The sequence below is a fragment of the Euprymna scolopes genome, chromosome 46 (assembly GCF_053919585.1).
Source record: "Euprymna scolopes isolate OS-2025 chromosome 46, ASM5391958v1, whole genome shotgun sequence".
NCBI lineage: Eukaryota > Metazoa > Mollusca > Cephalopoda > Sepiida > Sepiolidae > Euprymna > Euprymna scolopes.
The window spans coordinates 149,753,843-149,773,634 of NC_136527.1; the positions used below are offsets into that span (position 1 = coordinate 149,753,843).

General features: G+C 27.1%; 1 protein-coding gene across 1 annotated transcript; it reads left to right on the forward strand.

The window, feature by feature from the left end:
- Positions 1 to 11,221: 11,221 nt before the first annotated feature.
- Positions 11,222 to 12,872, forward strand: LOC145271142 (uncharacterized). Its single transcript, XM_080126679.1, has one exon. It carries the CDS (start codon positions 11,370 to 11,372, stop codon positions 12,738 to 12,740), a length of 1,371 nt encoding a protein of 456 aa, XP_079982805.1. The 5' UTR covers positions 11,222 to 11,369; the 3' UTR covers positions 12,741 to 12,872.
- The last annotated feature ends 6,920 nt before the right edge of the window (positions 12,873 to 19,792 follow it).

Genomic DNA, 19,792 nt, shown 5'->3' on the forward strand with positions numbered 1-19,792 from the left:
TTGCAATCCAATAAAAATGTTAGTTTCTCCCCTTTTCTCTTCTCTTTCTTTTTATACTAAAAAGTCTATTCAACGTTTGCTTAATAACTTTTAAAACATTTTAAATTCTATTTAATAACTTTTAAACTAATTAAAATTCTATTCATATTCTCGTACCTTCTTTTCCCAAACCGTATACGTGTTGAATCTATTCCTATTGTTTTCTTAACTATTACCTTACTAAGGTAAATAGGTATCGGCTGTCGTTGTATGGAGCAGCTTTTGTAATTTTGATAAATATATCAAGTGACCTCATATAAACAAGCTGACTCTTAATTCGATCGACATGGATTCTAAAACACAATGACCTCTTGATTAAAAGGAATACCTTGTTAGAATTTAAATAGAAATATATTAAAAAGTCAATTCTTCAAATAATAGAAACAAAATCATTAAAGGAAAAACATTAAAACTATTAATGTAAGTGCGTGGGGTTACAAATATAATTTCTAACTTAAAATGTGGAAAACATTAATACTATAAACCTTTTTCTCCTCTCTCATTGCAAAACTCATGTACTGCCGCGAACAACAAAATCCCATTGCAAAACTCATGTTCTGCATTTAACAACAAAATCTCATTGCAAAACTATTGCTGCAGCGAACAACAAAATTGCATTGCAAAACTCATGTTCTGCATTTAACAACAAAATCGCATTGCAAAACTCATGTGCTGCAATGAACAACAAAATCCCATTGCAAAACTCATGTTCTGCATTTAACAATAAAATCCCATTGCAAAACTCATGCGGCAGCGAACAACAAAATCCTATTGCAAAACCCATGTGCTGTAATGAACAACAAAATCCCATTGCAAAACTCATGTGCTGCAATGAACAACAAAATCCTATTGCAAAACTCATGTGCTGCAACGAACAACAAAATCCCATTGCAAAACTCATGTGCTGTAATGAACAACAAAATCCCATTGCAAAACTCATGTGCTGCAATGAACAACAAAATCCCATTGCAAAACTCATGTTCTGCATTTAACAACAAAATCCCACTGCAAAACTCATGCTGCATTTAACAACAAAATCGCATTGCAAAACTCATGTTCTGCATTTAACAACAAAATCACATTGCAAAACTCATGTGCTGCAATGAACAACAAAATCCCATTGCAAAACTCATGTACTGCAATGAACAACAAAATCCCATTGCAAAACTCATGTGCTGCAATGAACAACAAAATCCCATTGCAAAACTCGTGCTGCAGCGAACAACAAAATCGCATCGCAAAACTCATGTTCTGCATTTAACAACAAAATCACATTGCAAAACTCATGTGCTGCAATGAACAACAAAATCCCATTGCAAAACTCATGTACTGCAATGAACAACAAAATCCCATTGCAAAACTCATGTACTGCAATGAACAACAAAATCCCATTGCAAAACTCGTGCTGCAGCGAACAACAAAATCGCATTGCAAAATTCATGTGCTGCAGCGAACAACAAAATCGCATTGCAAAACTCATGTTCTGCATTTAACAACAAAATCGCATTGCAAAACTCATGTTCTGCATTTAACAACAAAATCGCATTGCAAAACTCATGTTCTGCATTTAACAACAAAATCGCATTGCAAAACTCATGTTCTGCATTTAACAACAAAATCGCATTGCAAAACTCATGTTCTGCATTTAACAACAAAATCGCATTGCAAAACTCATGTTCTGCATTTAACAACAAAATCGCATTGCAAAACTCATGTTCTGCATTTAACAACAAAATCGCATTGCAAAACTCATGTGGTGCAGCGAGCAACAAAATCTCATTGCAAAACTCATGTGCTGCAATGAACAACAAAATCCACTATAAGATAACCAAACACTATAAACTAATGATTGAAGAATAAAAAGCTGAATTGGACGTAAACCGTTATGTCTACTAAAAAATTAATTTTGAATAATAGGATTGGCAAATTGATAAATGTATAAGAAATAAAATTATGTAGTTGCCACAGCAAAGAAAATGCTAGCATTAATCTGTATGCTTTAATTGTATTATCATAAAATGATTGGATAAAGCCTTAATAATTGTTTAAATGTTTATTTGTTTATCGTAATTAAAATCTTTAGTCTTACTTATATTTAAAGATCAAACATTAAAATGCTTATAATGTCAGAAATTAATTCTTCCATCTACCCTTCTTTCTCTCTTTCTTCTTTCTTTAACCCACCCCTCTATGCAGGTGGTTTTAAACTGCTACTAATAGCATGTGACTTTTTCTTTCTTCACGGTTGATCGAGTGATTTTTTGCTCACCGATTTATGCAAAAATGGAAGTTGCTGCCTTGGCCTTTGGGAGTGAAAGCTCGTTGTTTGAAAATGTCGGACCTGGATGTAGTAACCCATCGTGGCAAGACACCAAGAGGCTCTGGATGAAGGTCCTATTCCGTCAGTTAAATTTTCGTCTAGGTGACGAAAATGAAGAAAAACATGCTGGCTGAGTTCAGACAGAAAAGTCTAAAAAACATCAAGTCAAAAGTCTTTTCTAGAGGAAAAGAAATAAGTGCAAATGTTAAACCTCATTTTCGCATGAAAAAAGTGCCGGTACAAACAACAGTAATTTGCTTTTACCTTCAGAAATATTCGAAGTGATAAAAAAGAAGAAATATTCGAAGTGATAAAAAAGAAGAAATATTCGAAGTGATAAAAAAGAAGAAATATTCAAAGTGATAAAAAAGAAAAAATATTCAAAGTGATAAAAAAGAAGAAATATTCAAAGTGATAAAAAAGAAGAAATATTCAAAGTGATAAAAAAGAAGAAATATTCAAAGTGATAAAAAAGAAGAAATATTCAAAGTGATAAAAAAGAAGAAATATTCGAAGTGATAAAAAAGAAGAAATATTCGAAGTGATAAAAAAGAAGAAATATTCGAAGTGATAAAAAAGAAGAAATATTCGAAGTGATAAAAAAGAAGAAATATTCGAAGTGATAAAAAAGAAGAAATATTCGAAGTGATAAAAAAGAAGAAATATTCGAAGTGATAAAAAAGAAGAAATATTCAAAGTGATAAAAAAGAAGAAATATTCAAAGTGATAAAAAAGAAGAAATATTCAAAGTGATAAAAAAGAAGAAATATTCAAAGTGATAAAAAAGAAGAAATATTCGAAGTGATAAAAAAGATGAAATATTCGAAGTGATAAAAAAGAAGAAATATTCGAAGTGATAAAAAAGAAGAAATATTCGAAGTGATAAAAAAGAAGAAATATTCGAAGTGATAAAAAAGAAGAAATATTCAAAGTGATAAAAAAGAAGAAATATTCAAAGTGATAAAAAAGAAGAAATATTCAAAGTGATAAAAAAGAAAAAATATTCAAAGTGATAAAAAAGAAAAAATATTCAAAGTGATAAAAAGAAGAAATATTCAAAGTGATAAAAAAGAAAAAATATTCAAAGTGATAAAAAAGAAGAAATATTCAAAGTGATAAAAAAGAAGAAATATTCAAAGTGATAAAAAAGAAGAAATATTCAAAGTGATAAAAAAGAAGAAATATTCGAAGTGATAAAAAAGAAGAAATATTCGAAGTGATAAAAAAGAAGAAATATTCGAAGTGATAAAAAAGAAGAAATATTCGAAGTGATAAAAAAGAAGAAATATTCGAAGTGATAAAAAAGAAGAAATATTCGAAGTGATAAAAAAGAAGAAATATTCGAAGTGATAAAAAAGAAGAAATATTCGAAGTGATAAAAAAGAAGAAATATTCGAAGTGATAAAAAAGATGAAATATTCGAAGTGATAAAAAAGAAGAAATATTCGAAGTGATAAAAAAGAAGAAATATTCGAAGTGATAAAAAAGAAAAAATATTTGAAGTGATAAAAAAGAAGAAATATTTGAAGTGATAAAAAAGAAGAAATATTTGAAGTGATAAAAAAGAAGAAATATTTGAAGTGATAAAAAAGAAGAAATATTTGAAGTGATAAAAAAGAAGAAATATTCAAAGTGATAAAAAAGAAAAAATATTTGAAGTGATAAAAAAGAAGAAATATTCGAAGTGATAAAAAAAGAAGAAATATTCGAAGTGATAAAAAAGAAGAAATATTCAAAGTGATAAAAAAGAAGAAATATTCGAAGTGATAAAAAAGAAGAAATATTCGAAGTGATAAAAAAGAAGAAATATTCGAAGTGATAAAAAAGAAGAAATATTTGAAGTGATAAAAAAGAAGAAATATTTGAAGTGATAAAAAAGAAGAAATATTCGAAGTGATAAAAAAGAAGAAATATTCGAAGTGATAAAAAAGAAGAAATATTCGAAGTGATAAAAAAGAAGAAATATTCGAAGTGATAAAAAAGAAGAAATATTCGAAGTGATAAAAAAGAAGAAATATTCGAAGTGATAAAAAAGAAGAAATATTCGAAGTGATAAAAAAGAAGAAATATTCAAAGTGATAAAAAAGAAGAAATATTCAAAGTGATAAAAAAGAAGAAATATTCAAAGTGATAAAAAAGAAGAAATATTCAAAGTGATAAAAAAGAAGAAATATTCAAAGTGATAAAAAAGAAGAAATATTTGAAGTGATAAAAAAGAAGAAATATTCGAAGTGATAAAAAAAGAAGAAAATCCAAGATAATTTTTTCTCAAGCAGGAATGACAATTCTTCTCTCTAAAAAGAATTCCATATAAATTATCCTTGCTTCAAAAAAATCTATTCTTACCTCAAAGTAAGTTTTGCCTCTTTCTTAATCTTGTCTACATTTTTAATTCTATTCTTTCTCCTGAACTAGTTCCTTACTAGAACTTTTAAGGTTTGCCAAAAGGAGACATTTTTTGGCAGTCAAAATAGTCTTTTATACAGTTAAAAGGTGAACTTTAGTCTTAATTATTATTTTTGTCTCCCTCCTCATTCAATTTATTTTTCCCTCTTTAAATAAAAGTTTATAATTATTACAAGTAGTTTTTACTTCATGTTCTTTCTCCTTGTCTAATGTAAGCTTTGTAAACGTCTAGGATAACTTCAGTTAAGAGTAATTTTCTAGCAGTGTTGTAAGATAAAAAAGATTGTAAGCTTTGTAAACGTCAGCAGTGTTGAGAAAACTCACCTTTTTAAAGCAGTCTTTGTAATGTTCTCCAATTGTTCTCTTATTTGAATTAGTGAGCTAAAAATGTGTTCTTACAAGTATTTAAAACAGCTGAAGCATTAACCCATATACAAGTTATAATTCTGTATTTACAAATAACTTTTCTAATCACATAAATTAGTGGTGGACGGATATATTTCCTTAAACCTTAGATCAAATCAAAGGATTGAGAAACTGACAAATCTATAAGACAAAAACAAACTTTTACAATTATTTAGCTTGTTTACATATCAATTATATGCATGTTCTTGAAAAAGGGAAAAACGTGTATGCAATAAACACTTTTTGATAGACTTATGGTAATTTGCTCTCATTGTTACATCTATATATATATAAAAGGCAAAATATGTGCGATCATTTTATGTATTTCTCACAAAGGCTTTTTTGCTGACGGTCCGAGGGAGGGGGTTACTATCGCTTAAAACTTTTTATATAACCCCTAGATAATAATATCTAGGATTTGGGGAATGCGGGTCGCCTCTAGATTTATTTACATCGATTTTTACAAAATTATTGCTATTTCAGCCCATCTTATGTTCATTCAGCTTTTTTGTATAAAACCGAACTAATTCAAAGCTAAGGCTCTGTTCCCGGCATTCACACCGGGAAACGTCCAGAAGCAATCAGCTTTGATCCATGTGGGGCTAAACTCCTTATATCAGACAATTGCTATTCAATCTGGACAATGGAGAGTTGGTTTCCCCCTCCCCAACATCTGGGGGAAAAACCAATCAAAGTTGGGTAAACAAACCCAAAAACTGTCCCACAGCAAAAGTTAACTGCACGACTTCTATTTGACCTCATTAACTTTTATTGCGGCCACGTGTCAATTCTGTTTTTAATACTTAAATAAATTCAAACATGTTTCCGTTAGTATTTCACGGTGGCCCAATGGTTAACGTCGCACGTTTATTTTTTTTTCACACTTTAATTTCCAACTTTGCCTCAAGGGTTCGGGTTCGATCCTCATACTTAACTACCAAAACTTTTCTTTTATTTTAACCCCTCCTTCCGGAGTTTTTATTTACCCAAAACCACACACACCTCCAAACAGCTGGGCAATGCTGGGTACCCTATATATATACAAAAGCAAAAATGTGTGTATGTATGTTCGCTTTTTGTGTATGTTCAAGAAAGGCTTTTTTCAGAGAAGCGGTCAGTCGGCTCACAACTTTTTGAAACTTTTTATATCACATATAAATCATAATATCTCCGAGTTAACAACAGAGGTCGCCTGTCTATTTAATTTGCTCGACTTTGGTAAAATAAATATTCAACATATTTTGCTCGCCGCATGTGGATTAAGCTTTTTCGTATAATAAAAGCAACACTAATTCTGGCGGTATCTTTCCAGTCGCGATAACCAGAAATGTCCAAAAATGATCAGCTTTGATCAATGTGGAAATATTTTCCTTATTATATCAGGCAATTGCTATTGGACAACGGGAGCTGTCCCCCCCCCAACATCTTGGGAAAATAAAAATGCGTTCCCGCATTAAATAAAATACTACCCTGCAGTCAAAGTTGACCTCATTAAGCCATTAAAATGTGCACCTGTCAATTCTAAGTAACTAAATAAATTCAAACGTGTATCTGTTAGTATTTCGTGATGGCCCAGTGGTTAACGTCGCACTTTTTTTTTCACACTTTAATTTCCAACTTTGCCACAAGGGTTCGGGTTGGATCCTCATACTCACTTACCAAAACGTTTTATTTTATTTTAACCCCACCCCGGAGTTTTGATTTACCCAAAACCACACACACCTCCAAACAGCCGGGCAATGCTGGGTACCTCCCCACTAGTTAATATATATATATATATATATATATATATATATATATATATATATATAAAAGTAAAAATGTCTTTCTGTCTGTTTGTGTACACTTCCCTACCAAATAACTCTATCAATTTTCGGTCTACAGACTCGAGATTTGACATAAGGAGTATTGAGATTTGGGAAAATCTTTTTAATCGGTTTTCAGCCAGAAATTTGGCTGTCAACGATTTGACCTTTGAGAACTCTACCAAACTTCTCTGCCAATTTTGGGTCTTAACACTTGAAATTGTAGATATACGTTTCTGAGGCATGGATCTAACTTTATTTGCTTTGAGCCCAAAACAAATGTTAATGGGTAATAATTGGGGTCAAAGTTAAAAAAATATTAACCTTTGCGGTCTCTACCAATTTGCTCAGTCAATTTTTTGGTCTAAACATTTGAAATTTTACATAAAGTGTATTCAGACATAGGGCAAGAGTTTAATCCAATATTGTTTCTTATGTGTCTTCTATAACGTTTTATAATAGATTAATGAAAAGATTGTAAGTTTAATCCAATATTGTTTCTTATGTGTCTTCTATAAGTTTTTATAATAGATTAATGAAAAGATTGTAAGTTTAATCCAATATTGTTTCTTATGTGTCTTCTATAACTTTTTATAATAGATTAATGAAAAGATTGTAAGTTTAATCCAATATTGTTTCTTATGTGCCTTCTATAAGTTTTTATAATAGATTAATGAAAAGATTGTAAGTTTAATCCAATATTGTTTCTTATGTGTCTTCTATAACTTTTTATAATAGATTAATGAAAAGATTGTAAGTTTAATCCAATATTGTTTCTTATGTGTCTTCTATAAGTTTTTATAATAGATTAATGAAAAGATTGTAAGTTTAATCCAATATTGTTTCTTATGTGTCTTCTATAACTTTTTATAATAGATTAATGAAAAGATTGTAAGTTTAATCCAATATTGTTTCTTATGTGTCTTCTATAAGTTTTTATAATAGATTAATGAAAAGATTGTAAGTTTAATCCAATATTGTTTCTTATGTGTCTTCTATAAGTTTTTATAATAGATTAATGAAAAGATTGTAAGTTTAATCCAATATTGTTTCTTATGTGTCTTCTATAAGTTTTTATAATAGATTAATGAAAAGATTGTAAGTTTAATCCAATATTGTTTCTTATGTGCCTTCTATAAGTTTTTATAATAGATTAATGAAAAGATTGTAAGTTTAATCCAATATTGTTTCTGACGTGTCTTCTATAAGTTTTTATAATAGATTAATGAAAAGATTGTAAGTTTAATCCAATATTGTTTCTTATGTGTCTTCTATAAGTTTTTATAATAGATTAATGAAAAGATTGTAAGTTTAATCCAATATTGTTTCTGACGTGTCTTCTATAACTTTTTATAATAGATTAATGCAAAGATTGTAAGTTTAATCCAATATTGTTTCTTATGTGCCTTCTATAAGTTTTTATAATAGATTAATGAAAAGATTGTAAGTTTAATCCAATATTGTTTCTTATGTGTCTTCTATAAGTTTTTATAATAGATTAATGAAAAGATTGTAAGTTTAATCCAATATTGTTTCTTATGTGTCTTCTATAACTTTTTATAATAGATTAATGAAAAGATTGTAAGTTTAATCCAATATTGTTTCTTATGTGTCTTCTATAAGTTTTTATAATAGATTAATGAAAAGATTGTAAGTTTAGTCCAATATTGTTTCTTATGTGTCTTCTATAAGTTTTTATAATAGATTAATGAAAAGATTGTAAGTTTAATCCAATATTGTTTCTTATGTGTCTTCTATAAGTTTTTATAATAGATTAATGCAAAGATTGTAAGTTTAATCCAATATTGTTTCTTATGTGTCTTCTATAACGTTTTATAATAGATTAATGAAAAGATTGTAAGTTTAATCCAATATTGTTTCTTATGTGTCTTCTATAAGTTTTTATAATAGATTAATGAAAAGATTGTAAGTTTAATCCAATATTGTTTCTTATGTGTCTTCTATAAGTTTTTATAATAGATTAATGAAAAGATTGTAAGTTTAATCCAATATTGTTTCTTATGTGCCTTCTATAAGTTTTTATAATAGATTAATGAAAAGATTGTAAGTTTAATCCAATATTGTTTCTTATGTGTCTTCTATAAGTTTTTATAATAGATTAATGAAAAGATTGTAAGTTTAATCCAATATTGTTTCTTATGTGCCTTCTATAAGTTTTTATAATAGATTAATGAAAAGATTGTAAGTTTAATCCAATATTGTTTCTTATGTGTCTTCTATAACTTTTTATAATAGATTAATGAAAAGATTGTAAGTTTAATCCAATATTGTTTCTTATGTGTCTTCTATAAGTTTTTATAATAGATTAATGAAAAGATTGTAAGTTTAATCCAATATTGTTTCTTATGTGTCTTCTATAAGTTTTTATAATAGATTAATGAAAAGATTGTAAGTTTAATCCAATATTGTTTCTTATGTGTCTTCTATAAGTTTTTATAATAGATTAATGAAAAGATTGTAAGTTTAATCCAATATTGTTTCTTATGTGTCTTCTATAAGTTTTTATAATAGATTAATGAAAAGATTGTAAGTTTAATCCAATATTGTTTCTTATGTGTCTTCTATAAGTTTTTATAATAGATTAATGAAAAGATTGTAAGTTTAATCCAATATTGTTTCTTATGTGTCTTCTATAAGTTTTTATAATAGATTAATGAAAAGATTGTAAGTTTAATCCAATATTGTTTCTTATGTGTCTTCTATAAGTTTTTATAATAGATTAATGAAAAGATTGTAAGTTTAATCCAATATTGTTTCTTATGTGCCTTCTATAAGTTTTTATAATAGATTAATGAAAAGATTGTAAGTTTAATCCAATATTGTTTCTGACGTGTCTTCTATAAGTTTTTATAATAGATTAATGAAAAGATTGTAAGTTTAATCCAATATTGTTTCTTATGTGTCTTCTATAAGTTTTTATAATAGATTAATGAAAAGATTGTAAGTTTAATCCAATATTGTTTCTGACGTGTCTTCTATAACTTTTTATAATAGATTAATGCAAAGATTGTAAGTTTAATCCAATATTGTTTCTTATGTGCCTTCTATAAGTTTTTATAATAGATTAATGAAAAGATTGTAAGTTTAATCCAATATTGTTTCTTATGTGTCTTCTATAAGTTTTTATAATAGATTAATGAAAAGATTGTAAGTTTAATCCAATATTGTTTCTTATGTGTCTTCTATAAGTTTTTATAATAGATTAATGAAAAGATTGTAAGTTTAATCCAATATTGTTTCTTATGTGTCTTCTATAAGTTTTTATAATAGATTAATGAAAAGATTGTAAGTTTAGTCCAATATTGTTTCTTATGTGTCTTCTATAAGTTTTTATAATAGATTAATGAAAAGATTGTAAGTTTAATCCAATATTGTTTCTTATGTGTCTTCTATAAGTTTTTATAATAGATTAATGAAAAGATTGTAAGTTTAATCCAATATTGTTTCTTATGTGTCTTCTATAAGTTTTTATAATAGATTAATGAAAAGATTGTAAGTTTAATCCAATATTGTTTCTTATGGGTCTTCTATAAGTTTTTATAATAGATTAATGCAAAGATTGTAAGTTTAATCCAATATTGTTTCTTATGTGTCTTCTATAAGTTTTTATAATAGATTAATGAAAAGATTGTAAGTTTAATCCAATATTGTTTCTTATGTGCCTTCTATAAGTTTTTATAATAGATTAATGAAAAGATTGTAAGTTTAATCCAATATTGTTTCTTATGTACCTTCTATAAGTTTTTATAATATATCAATGTATAGATTGTTTGTTTAATGCAATATTTTTTCTTACGAGTTTTCTATAACTTTTATGATAGATTAATGTAGAGATTCTTAGTGTAATTCAATATTTTTCGTACGAGTTTTCTATGGCTTGTTATAATACTGACAATGATAAACAAACAATGCTAATATGTAAATGCAGATATTAACAATATTGAATTTTATTATTTTTTACAGGTATTGCTGATCGAAAAAATAAATACTCACACTGGAGAAGAACCACATTTTTGTAAAGTTTGTTTATAGTCTTGTTTTAAAGCTTATTATTCACACTTTACGACTGAGGAAAAAAATATAGCAGAAAATTGAAAAAAAAAATCATAAATGCTCCTGTAATGTGTGTAGATGTTATTGAGACATGAGAAGTCACACAAGAAAAATGGTACATTCATGCTAATTGTGTAGATATAATTGTTTTGCAAAATACGATTGAGGAAAACACATAAATACTCACACTGGAGAAAATACATTATTGTAAAGTGTGTTGATATTCTTGTTCTAAATATCCGATTCAGTTAAACAGGATTAACACTTGGAGAAAGCCACATCCTGGTAAATTGTGATAATATTCTTGTTCTAAAAATTCAATGTTAGTAAGACATATGAGAACTCACACTGGTAAAATGCCACATTCTTGTAGAGTGTGTGGATATTCTTGTTCTAAAACATCTTTAATGAAACATATGAAAACTCACACTGAGGAAAAGCCACATTATTGTAAAGTATGTGGATTTTCTTGTTCTCAGAAATCATCTTTAGTAAGACATATAAGAACTCACACTGGCGAAAAACCACATTCTTGTGAAGTGTGTGATTATTCTTGTTCTGAAAAATCAAATTTAGTGATCCATATGAGAACTCACACTGGAGAAAAGCCACATATTTGTAAAGTATGTGGATATTCTTGTTGTGCAAAATCATCCTTAGTGAGACATATGAGGATCCACACTGGCGAAAAGCCATATTCTTGTGAAGTGTGTGAATATTCTTGTTCTGAAAAGTCAAAGTTAGTGAGCCATATGAGAACACACACTAAGGAAAAGCCACATACTTGTAAAGTGTGTGGATATTCTTGTTCTGTAAAATCATCTTTAGTGAGACATATGAGAACTCACACCAGGGAAAAGCCACATACTTGTAAAGAGTGTGGATATTCTTGTTATGGAAAATCATCTTTCGTAAATCATATAAAAACTCACAAAAGGAAAAAGCCACATTCTTGTGAAGTGTGTGGATATTCTTCTTCTGAAAAATCAAAGTTAGTGAGCCATATGAGAACGCACACTGGGGAAAAGCCACATACTTGTAAAGTGTGTGGATTTTCTTGTTCTCAGAAATCATCTTTAGTAAGACATATAAGAACTCACACTGGCGAAAAGCCGCATTCTTGTGAAGTGTGTGGATATTCTTGTTCTGAAATGTCAACGTTAGTCACACATATGAGAACGCACACTGGGGAAAAGCCACATACTTGTAAAGTTTGTGAATATTCTTGTTCTAAAATGTCAACGTTAGTGAGACATATGAAAACGCACACTGGTGAGCAGCCACATACTTGTGAAGTGTGTGAGTATTCTTGTTCGAAAAAAATATTTTTACTGGCACATATGAGAACGCACATTAAAGAAAAGCCACATACTTGTGAAGTGTGTAGATGTTCTTTCGCTCAAAAATCACATTTAGTTACACATGTGAGAATACACACTGGTGAAAAGCCACATACTTGTAAAGTGTGTGGATTTTCTTGTTCTATTAAATCATCATTAGTGAGACATATAAGAACTCACACTGGCGAAAAGCCACATTCTTGTGAAGTGTGTGGATATTCTTGTTCTGAAAAATCAAAGTTGGTAATCCATATTAGAACTCACACTGGGGAAAAGCCACATACTTGTGAAGTGTGTGGATATTCTTGTTGTCGAAAATCAGCGTTAGTGAGACATAAAAATTCACACTAAGAAAAACTAACATTCTTCAAGTATGGGGAAATTCTTGTTTTGACAAATCAAAGTTAGTGAGGGATATGAGGAAATGCCAGATACTTTTGAAATGTGTGGATATTCTTGTTCAGAAATTTTGTTACAGGCACACATGAGAACACACTAGGGAAAAGCAACAAACTTGAGAAGTGTGAGGATATTCTTGTTCTGGAGAATAATTTTTGCTTGCACGAAAATCATGAAAAGAAAGAAAAAGAACATAAAAACAAAAAGAACACCATGAAAAGAAAGAAAAAGAACATAAAAACAAAAAGAACACCATGAAAAGAAAGAAAAAGAACATAAAAACAAAAAATAACACAATGAAAAGAAAGAAAAAGAACATAAAAACAAAAAGAACACCATGAAAAGAAAGAAAAAGAACATAAAAACAAAAAGAACACCATGAAAAGAAAGAAAAAGAACATAAAAACAAAAAGAACACCATGAAAAGAAAGAAAAAGAACATAAAAACAAAAAGAACACCATGAAAAGAAAGAAAAAGAACATAAAAACAAAAAATAACACCATGAAAAGAAAGAAAAAGAACATAAAAACAAAAAGAACACCATGAAAAGAAAGAAAAAGAACATAAAAACAAAAAGAACACCATGAAAAGAAAGAAAAAGAACATAAAAACAAAAAGAACACCATGAAAAGAAAGAAAAAGAACATAAAAACAAAAAGAACACCATGAAAATAAAGAAAAAGAACATAAACACAAAAAGAACACCATGAAAAGAAAGAAAAAGAACATAAAAACAAAAAAGAACACCATGAAAAGAAAGAAAAAGAACATAAAAACAAAAAAGAACACCATGAAAATAAAGAAAAAGAACATAAACACAAAAAGAACACCATGAAAAGAAAGAAAAAGAACATAAAAACAAAAAAGAACACCATGAAAAGAAAGAAAAAGAACATAAAAACAAAAAGAACACCATGAAAAGAAAGGAAAAGAACATAAAAACAAAAAGAACACCATGAAAAGAAAGAAAAAGAACATAAAAACAAAAAATAACACCATGAAAAGAAAGAAAAAGAACATAAAAACAAAAAAGAACACCATGAAAAGAAAGAAAAAGAACATAAAAACAAAAATAACACCATGAAAAGAAAGAAAACGAACATAAAAACAAAAATAACACCATGAAAATAAAGAAAAAGAACATAAAAACAAAAAGAACACCATGAAAAGAAAGAAAAAGAACATAAAAACAAAAAGAACACCATGAAAAGAAAGAAAAAGAACATAAAAACAAAAAGAACACCATGAAAATAAAGAAAAAGAACATAAACACAAAAAGAACACCATGAAAAGAAAGAAAAAGAACATAAAAACAAAAAAGAACACCATGAAAAGAAAGAAAAAGAACATAAAAACAAAAATAACACCTTGAAAAGAAAGAAAAAGAACATAAACACAAAAAGAACACCATGAAAATAAAGAAAAAGAACATAAACACAAACAGAACACCATGAAAAGAAAGAAAAAGAACATAAAAACAAAAAGAACACCATGAAAAGAAAGAAAAAGAACATAAAAACAAAAATAACACAATGAAAAGAAAGAAAACGAACATAAAAACAAAAATAACACCATGAAAAGAAAGAAAAAGAACATAAAAACAAAAAGAACACCATGAAAAGAAAGAAAAAGAACATAAAAACAAAAAGAACACCATGAAAAGAAAGAAAAAGAACATAAAAACAAAAAGAACACCATGAAAATAAAGAAAAAGAACATAAACACAAAAAGAACACCATGAAAAGAAAGAAAAAGAACATAAAAACAAAAAAGAACACCATGAAAAGAAAGAAAAAGAACATAAACACAAAAAGAACACCTTGAAAAGAAAGAAAAAGAACATAAAAACAAAAAGAACACCTTGAAAAGAAAGAAAAAGAACATAAACACAAAAAGAACACCATGAAAAGAAAGAAAAAGAACATAAACACAAAAAGAACACCTTGAAAAGAAAGAAAAAGAACATAAACACAAAAAGAACACCATGAAAAGAAAGAAAAAGAACATAAACACAAAAAGAACACCATGAAAAGAAAGAAAAAGAACATAAAAACAAAAAGAACACCATGAAAAGAAAGAAAAAGAACATAAAAACAAAAAATAACACCATGAAAAGAAAGAAAAAGAACATAAAAACAAAAAGAACACCATGAAAATAAAGAAAAAGAACATAAAAACAAAAAGAACACCATGAAAAGAAAGAAAAAGAACATAAAAACAAAAAATAACACCATGAAAAGAAAGAAAAAGAACATAAAAACAAAAAGAACACCATGAAAATAAAGAAAAAGAACATAAAAACAAAAAGAACACCATGAAAAGAAAGAAAAAGAACATAAAAACAAAAAGAACACCATGAAAAGAAAGAAAAAGAACATAAAAACAAAAAATAACACCATGAAAAGAAAGAAAAAGAACATAAAAACAAAAAGAACACCTTGAAAATAAAGAAAAAGAACATAAAAACAAAAAGAACACCATGAAAAGAAAGAAAAAGAACATAAAAACAAAAAGAACACCATGAAAAGAAAGAAAAAGAACATAAAAACAAAAAGAACACCATGAAAATAAAGAAAAAGAACATAAACACAAAAAGAACACCATGAAAAGAAAGAAAAAGAACATAAAAACAAAAAGAACACCATGAAAAGAAAGAAAAAGAACATAAAAACAAAAAGAACACCATGAAAATAAAGAAAAAGAACATAAAAACAAAAAAGAACACCATGAAAATAAAGAAAAAGAACATAAAAACAAAAAGAACACCTTGAAAAGAAAGAAAAAGAACACCATGAAAATAAAGAAAAAGAACATAAAAACAAAAAATAACACCATGAAAAGAAAGAAAAAGAACATAAAAACAAAAAGAACACCATGAAAAGAAAGAAAAAGAACATAAAAACAAAAAGAACACCATGAAAAGAAAGAAAAAGAACATAAAAACAAAAAGAACACCATGAAAATAAAGAAAAAGAACATAAAAACAAAAAGAACACCATGAAAATAAAGAAAAAGAACATAAACACAAAAAGAACACCATGAAAAGAAAGAAAAAGAACATAAAAACAAAAAAGAACACCATGAAAAGAAAGAAAAAGAACATAAAAACAAAAAAGAACACCATGAAAATAAAGAAAAAGAACATAAACACAAAAAGAACACCATGAAAAGAAAGAAAAAGAACATAAAAACAAAAAAGAACACCATGAAAAGAAAGAAAAAGAACATAAAAACAAAAAGAACACCATGAAAAGAAAGGAAAAGAACATAAAAACAAAAAGAACACCATGAAAAGAAAGAAAAAGAACATAAAAACAAAAAATAACACCATGAAAAGAAAGAAAAAGAACATAAAAACAAAAAAGAACACCATGAAAAGAAAGAAAAAGAACATAAAAACAAAAATAACACCATGAAAAGAAAGAAAACGAACATAAAAACAAAAATAACACCATGAAAATAAAGAAAAAGAACATAAAAACAAAAAGAACACCATGAAAAGAAAGAAAAAGAACATAAAAACAAAAAGAACACCATGAAAAGAAAGAAAAAGAACATAAAAACAAAAAGAACACCATGAAAATAAAGAAAAAGAACATAAACACAAAAAGAACACCATGAAAAGAAAGAAAAAGAACATAAAAACAAAAAAGAACACCATGAAAAGAAAGAAAAAGAACATAAAAACAAAAAGAACACCTTGAAAAGAAAGAAAAAGAACATAAACACAAAAAGAACACCATGAAAATAAAGAAAAAGAACATAAACACAAACAGAACACCATGAAAAGAAAGAAAAAGAACATAAAAACAAAAAGAACACCATGAAAAGAAAGAAAAAGAACATAAAAACAAAAATAACACCATGAAAAGAAAGAAAACGAACATAAAAACAAAAATAACACCATGAAAAGAAAGAAAAAGAACATAAAAACAAAAAGAACACCATGAAAAGAAAGAAAAAGAACATAAAAACAAAAAGAACACCATGAAAAGAAAGAAAAAGAACATAAAAACAAAAAGAACACCATGAAAATAAAGAAAAAGAACATAAACACAAAAAGAACACCATGAAAAGAAAGAAAAAGAACATAAAAACAAAAAAGAACACCATGAAAAGAAAGAAAAAGAACATAAACACAAAAAGAACACCTTGAAAAGAAAGAAAAAGAACATAAAAACAAAAAGAACACCTTGAAAAGAAAGAAAAAGAACATAAACACAAAAAGAACACCATGAAAAGAAAGAAAAAGAACATAAACACAAAAAGAACACCTTGAAAAGAAAGAAAAAGAACATAAACACAAAAAGAACACCATGAAAAGAAAGAAAAAGAACATAAACACAAAAAGAACACCATGAAAAGAAAGAAAAAGAACATAAAAACAAAAAGAACACCATGAAAAGAAAGAAAAAGAACATAAAAACAAAAAAGAACACCATGAAAAGAAAGAAAAAGAACATAAAAACAAAAATAACACCATGAAAAGAAAGAAAAAGAACATAAAAACAAAAAGAACACCTTGAAAAGAAAGAAAAAGAACATAAACACAAAAAGAACATCATGAAAAGAAAGAAAAAGAACATAAACACAAAAAATAACATCATGAAAAGAAAGAAAAAGAACATAAACAAAAAATAACATCATGAAAAGAAAGAAAAAGAACATAAACAAAAAAGAACACCATGAAAAGAAAGAAAAAGAACATAAAAACAAAAAGAACACCATGAAAAGAAAGAAAAAGAACATAAAAACAAAAAGAACACCATGAAAAGAAAAAAGAACATAAAAACAAAAAGAACACCATGAAAAGAAAGAAAAAGAACATAAAAACAAAAAGAACACCATAAAAAGAAAAAAGAACATAAAAACAAAAAGAACACCATGAAAAGAAAGAAAAAGAACATTAAAAGAACACCATGAAAAGAAAGAAAACATAGTGGAGAAAAGACACATTCTTGTAAAGTGTGTGGATATTCTTTTTTCTGAAGAATAACAGTTAATATGAGAAATCACACTGGGGAAAAGTCCCTTTTTTAAGTGTGTGGATATTCTTGTTTCGCAAAAATCTTCATTAGACTTAAAAAAACTAACACTGGGAAAGCCACATTCTTGTAAAGTGTGTGAATACAGTAAACATACATCAAGAGACACATTTACATGAACACAGTTATGTCGACTCCATACACATTTACACATGCATCTGCATGCTACACACACACACACACACACACATACATATATATGTATATATATATATATATATATAACTACTTCATTTATTCACATAAATTTAATATACGAAAGTATAGATTTATGCGTAAACTTTAAGTATTTACTTCAAAAGTGCTCAATACATAGGTAGAGCTAGTTAGTAATTTATAAAATATATATGGTGATTAAGCTACACTGAATATTCTGCGTTTCATCCAACTATAGCCTGACGAATCCTATAGTTGGATTAAACGCAGAATATTCAGTGTAGCTTAATCGCCATATATATTTTATAAATTACTACATATATATATATATATGCACATCAGTATATTACAACACATGCTCTTCCTTTGCTTGTTTCTGTACATTATCTATGAACAACGAGAATGAGCAAAATGCAGGAGGAATAGTTTGGGATCAAGAAGCAGTTGCTGATTTACAAGATCATTATTGACGTTTGTAGAAAGTGACAGAGAAATATAAGTATTGATTTGATTGATTACCACACATGTTTTTACATTGAACAATAGCAATCCGCGATGTCAACAAATCAGCGCTTTATTTTCCGTATTCTATTGCCTGGAGATAAATTGACTATTGAATGAGTGTCTGAGTGCTTGCAATCTGAACGTGCTATTCAAAAATATTGAATAAATGCTTGAGTGCTTACAAATTACAACACCGCCAACAGAATCAGAAAAGATTCAGCAAAAATTTACATTTTACTACTTACTATTTGTCCGAGAAAACATTGGGTTTTTCAATGTTGAAACTTGATATCTGTAAAGATGACATTTGGAGTGGTGATTTATGTTAAATATCGTCGTGTGACATTAGGTAGTTATGAATATAGTATCGAAGTAATGTAATTAAATTAGGTAGTTCTGAATATAGTATCAAAGTAATGTAATTAAATAAGGTAGTTATGAATATGGTATCAAAGTAATATAATTAAATTAGGTAGTTCTGAATATAATATCAAAGTGATGTAATTAAATTAGGTAGTTCTGAATATAATACCAAAATAATGTAATTAAATTAGATAGTTCTGAATATAATATCAAAGTAATGTAATTAAATAAGGTAGTTATGAATATAATATCAAAGTAATGTAAATAAATAAGGTAGTTATGAATATAATATCAAAGTAATGTAAATAAATAAGGTAGTTATGAATATAATATCAAAGTAATGTAATTAAATGAGGTAGTTATGAATATAATATCAAAGTAATGTAAATAAATAAGGTAGTTATGAATATAATATCAAAGTAATGTAAATAAATAAGGTAGTTATGAATATAATATCAAAGTAATGTAATTAAATTAGGTAGTTATGAATATAATATCAAAGTAATGTAATTAAATTAGGTAGTTATGAATATAGTATCGAAGTAATATAATTAAATTAGGTAGTTATGAATATAATATCAAAGTAATGTAATTAAATAAGGTAGTTATGAATATAATATCAAAATAATGTAATTTTATTAGGTAGTTATGAATATAATATCAAAGTAATGTAATTAAATAAGGTAGTTATGAATATAATATCACAGTAATATAATTAAATTAGGTAGTTATGAATATAATATCAAAGTAATGTAATTAAATTAGGTAGTTCTTAATATAATATCAAAGTAATGTAATTAAATAAGGTAGTTATGAAGATAATATCAAAGTAATGTAATGAAATTAGGTAGTTATGAATATAATATCAAAGTAATGTAATTAAATAAGGTAGTTCTGAATATAATATCAAAGTAATATAATTAAATTAGGTAGTT